Source organism: Coffea eugenioides, chromosome 11 (genome assembly GCF_003713205.1).
Source record: "Coffea eugenioides isolate CCC68of chromosome 11, Ceug_1.0, whole genome shotgun sequence".
NCBI lineage: Eukaryota > Viridiplantae > Streptophyta > Magnoliopsida > Gentianales > Rubiaceae > Coffea > Coffea eugenioides.
Window position 1 is genome coordinate 40,933,753 of NC_040045.1, and position 4,818 is coordinate 40,938,570.

The following is a 4,818-nucleotide window of genomic DNA, read 5'->3' on the forward strand; positions in this document are numbered from 1 at the left end:
AAGGATTTGAAAATCAAACGTTCAATAACCTAAAAACATGAAAAATTTCGGTTTTAAGTCTAAACAAGAAACAATGGTAGCCATTAGAATAAAGTTTCAAAGTTTAATTATTTTTTTTTTCACATTTTGACGGGGACCTTCTCTTCTGTTTTCTATAACGTGTAAAACTACTTGTGCGTTTTTTAGTGGGAATACTAAACTTGGGCAAGTGTCAGTGTCCTACAATCAATTCAATGGCTGAATTCCAAGGACACTTGGATAATTGATCAACTTCAAGGAATTATTTATTGGGGGAAATATTACACTACATTTTACACATTTCATGAGGTTGAGCATAATTTTCATACAGGACTAAATTTATAAAAATATCACATTCCCAAGGGATGTGGAGTTCTTACCTATGATTGAAAGTGAAAAATTAATTTGAGGATTAAATTGGTTAAAATGAATTATTATTTTTTAAAATGAATTAGTTTGAGGACACTGAAAGCACTGTGCACTCGTCTTGCCCACAGAGTGTCCTCCTTAGCACAAACATTCTAATGATTAAGTATTTAATGATTGACTGAGTCGACTAACCAAAAACAACAGTATTATCCTTCCAATAAATTATGCAAACTAAAAGAAATGAAAATTTTCACTTTAAGAAAATATAACAAACCTAATATTGCCTTATAGAATTTTGCTAACTTTAATATATTGTTATCATTATTATTCAGCCTGAAGTCATGACTGAAAGTGATATATACGAAGACAAAGATTAAGCAGTATTTGAAGACGAGGAATTTGAAGACAAAGATTAACTTTGTGTGTTGGAATTTATGGAAGACGAGGGATTCAGCAGTATTTGAAGGGGTTATTAAGGATGTCCGATCTGTTTGTCGAGCTATTTTTCAAAACTTGAAAGACGCATACTGGATGAAATTTGGGGAATTACAACAGGTCGCATCTTGGCCCCAATTCTTGGGATTGGTGGAGCAGCGCCCTGATGTGGTTAAGTTTCATCTGGTTCATTGGCAGGCTCCAAGGCTGGCAATGTTTAAACTTAACATAGATAGGTGCTCCAAATGAAACCCGGGGTTGAGTGGTGGTAGGGGGATTCTTAGGGATGGCTCAGGGAAGTTCATCTTCGCTTTCGCTGGTTGCTTTGATGTTGCTACTAACTTGCAGGCCGAGGCCAAAGCGTTAGTGCTTGGGCTGAGTCTATGTGCCCAGAGGAATTTTTTACAGCAGTTGGTGGTTGAGTCGGATTCGCTAGTGCTAATAAAGATTTTGAGGAACGATTACCAATGCCCGTGGACAATTAGTTATGAGATCGAGCAGTGTTGCGAGTTCTCTCAAGGAGGTGTACAGTTCAAGCATTGCTATCGCGAGGCCAATAAGGTTGCGGATGTTCTAGCCAATGTGGGGTGTGCCTTGGTTGAGTCGGTATGTATTTATGAACATTTCAGGGACTTACCAGGTGTAGTTAGGGGTGAATATCGATTGAATATACTATCTTACCCGTCTATTCGGCGACGTCGAGTTAAGTAAGTAGGTGTCTTGTAGCTGTCTTGTATCGTTGAGGTCAAGCTTTTGTCCCTCTCAAGAATTGTTCCGAGGCAATAAAATCCAAGCTTTTTGGTTAAAAAAAATGAATAATAAAAGATTTTAGGGAAAATAAGACAATATTTTTGGGTAGTCTATACTATGGAGAAGACGACAAATTTTTACATTAAAAGGATGCCAAAAAATTGAAATAAAAGTTTAACCTTACATTTTTTACTTTTATTTCTTTGTTTGCTTTTTTTAGGTAAAAAATACAGGAATTATTATTTACTTTTATCTTTCTTTGTATAGTCAAAATTATCATATACTCTACAATATTAAATATAGAAATGAAATTAAATTGATAAAAGGAATAGAACTCACTTTTCTTAAAATCTCCTTTGTTTTATTGGATCAAAATAGGATCACTGATTAAAGTTGACGGACTATTGGAGTCATTTACCCGAACCATTATTTTGCCCTCTAAAATCGTCATGGACAAGTGTTAATCCGAGGCTGAAATTCATTGTAATCTACCTTTCTTTTATACTTGAGAATATGCTCAATCTGTCACACTCATTATCAACTAGTCAATTAGACTTCAGGCATTTGTGCTATGATCTTCTGTATGCTTTTGACATCACTTTATGTATGGCTAGACTAAATATTAGACGGATACATACCTAAGTGAGGGTTTTTTGAAAATATATGCATTGGTTAATTTAAGTATACCCAAAAGAAAAAAAAAAGGAGTAATTTGATAATGGTTTATTGATTGACAGATAAAACCAACCAAAAACTAGTGTTGACTTTGTTGTGAATTTGAAATACTAAAATTACTCATTTTTTTGGTGGAAACTTGCAAAATTGACTTCGTATTGCATGAAAGGATTTTGCCATCACCTCAAAAGTGCTCAAAAAAGACACACAAAATCACAAACTCATATTACATGCAGTACATATTACAGGATCACTGATCCAGCACTTATTTGAATTCCACATTACAAAGTACATAATAGTATAGTAAGCCTGTTTAAGCGTTCATGATTAATCATGACCTAGCTAGAAGCTGGCTTTATTAGTTCTGGGGCTCAGCATCTGCAGCCTCACCAGGATGTCCACCGTGGCCGCCACCGCCATGTCCGCCGTGTCCATAACCACCATGGCCGCCACCGCCATGTCCATAACCACCATGGCCGCCACCCCCGTACCCTCCATGTCCATCCCCATTACCTCCTCCTGGATGGCCCCCGTATCCACCACCATGGTGCCCTCCATGACCTCCTCCGTAGCCTCCTCCGTGGCCACCTCCATGGCCTCCTCCGTAGCCACCTCCATGGTACTTGGCTTCTCCTTCCTTATTTGTCTCAACTGTAATAAAGATAAATAGGGTATGGGCGTTAGTTACTGTAATGGCAATTTTGAAAATGTAAAGTTTGGACCAAGTTGTGTACATGTTTTTAGGTTACCGAGTATTTTAGCAAAACACATCGTAATCCTTTTGAAAATTTGCCTTTTAACGTATGTGTCAAATTATTATTTTACAGATATCTTTAAAATGGCTAATTACTACCAACTAATAGCTATTTTATCATAGTTTCTGAAAGTTAATAAATATAAAGATTTGTTAACAGTATGTTCAAAATGAGAATCTTAAATCCGTATTTTATGCACCGACACGTACCAGGAAAAGTACAGGAAAGGCTTGACACTTAGAATCCGTATTTACTGAAAGTAGAGGTGTATTCAATCTTTTTAACCACAGCTCAGCCATGTTTCTTAGCACTCCGACACTTCACATGTACAACAAAAATCTATATATATTTTTTTGAAGGACAACAAAAATCTATCTGAAAAGTTAAACGCGGTGGTCCTAATACTGAATTAAAACATGGCGCATATAAATTAGAAAGAGAAAAAATGATGAAACGTGAATTGAAGAATAAATGTCTTACAATTGTCAACTGACTTGGCAGCCACCTCTGAGGTAATCATTAGAACTACAGCCATGGAAATGAAAAAGAAAAGAAGTGTCTTGGAACCCATTGTTGCTGAAGGGAAATTTATGTATTGAAGACTGATTCTGAGAAGGATGAGGAAGCTGGTGCAGATTGATCTCTATTTATAGGAAAACCTGTGCCACATTCCCATCGAAAGGGTCCCGGAGTCGGCCCACCGATGTAGCAGGTGTTGAAGAGGCGGTTGTCGTGCTAGGTCGAAAGTCTATATAAGCGTAAACAAATAGAAAGATGTACGGAGAAGCATTTGTTCTAATTTCTACAAAGGTCTTTGAGGCATATAGACTTCGAGCACCATGGAGAAGATAAGGTTCATGTCCCCCATATTCAACAGTATGTCCCAGCATTGTTGATAATTTGGACTCTGCACCGACTTCGATGGATTATATGCTTTCCAATTTGATTGACGTATCAATTATTTTAAAAGAAGAAAAGAAACAAGGAAGAACACGTCAAATTTGCAATAGTTCCAAGAGAAGCATGATTAGAATTATGTAACTTTTTATTTACATCAGAAGATACAATAATATCTTTTATTATGTATGTTAAAAACCTATAAGTTGTAAATATAAGATAGGGTCTTGTTATGCCCTTAAATCTAATTCTATTGACTGAATTTGAAGCATAAACGAAAGTTACTTGTATGCATACATCTAAAGCCGATTTGCGAAGAAGAATCTTTTGAAGAAGAGCAGAAGTTGTTTTATGAACGTATATATATATGCCTATGTTTTCCAAATAAGGAGACACAACATTAGTAAAATTCTGCCTCCAAATAAATGAAGGATAATATAAACACACTAAAAGTGGAATCTCAACCTCGCCTCGTAAGGATAGCTATGATTACTGCTCTGAACCTCTAGTTTCGATTCTTTTCTAGATATGGTTCTAGTTTCTTGCAGTTATCATTCCGGATCTTCTAGTTGCACTCATATACTTATTGTTTCACCATTGAATCTGAAGAAAAATAAGACTTTTATTATATTATTAGCTAAAAAAATCATACAAATTATACGCAAAAATACCTCAAACTAATTGGTTGTTTTAAATAAAATAAAAAGATGCATGGTTTTGTCATTTATATTGAAATGTAACAAGAAATAAAATCTCGATTAGACAATTATACAATTTACAATTAGTAAATTTGGACTTTAGGCCAAATAGGCCTAGCGGCTAGTGTTGAGTTTTTCTCCTAAATTTGGATGGTTCAAACTGACTATGAACTTGCAGTTTTGGCTCTGGTTTTAATATTTTTATGAACCCGAACGGGAAC

At 35.7% G+C, this 4,818-nt stretch overlaps 1 protein-coding gene across 1 annotated transcript; it reads right to left on the bottom strand.

Annotated features, from left to right (window-relative positions):
- Nucleotides 1-2,449: 2,449 nt before the first annotated feature.
- Nucleotides 2,450-3,629, bottom strand: LOC113753083 (cold and drought-regulated protein CORA-like). Its single transcript, XM_027297170.1, has 2 exons — nt 3,483-3,629; nt 2,450-2,898 (listed from the first exon to the last, which is right to left on the bottom strand). The coding sequence occupies exons 1-2, from the start codon at nt 3,571-3,573 to the stop codon at nt 2,606-2,608; spliced, it is 384 nt and encodes a 127-aa protein (XP_027152971.1). The 5' UTR covers nt 3,574-3,629; the 3' UTR covers nt 2,450-2,605.
- Nucleotides 3,630-4,818: the final 1,189 nt, after the last annotated feature.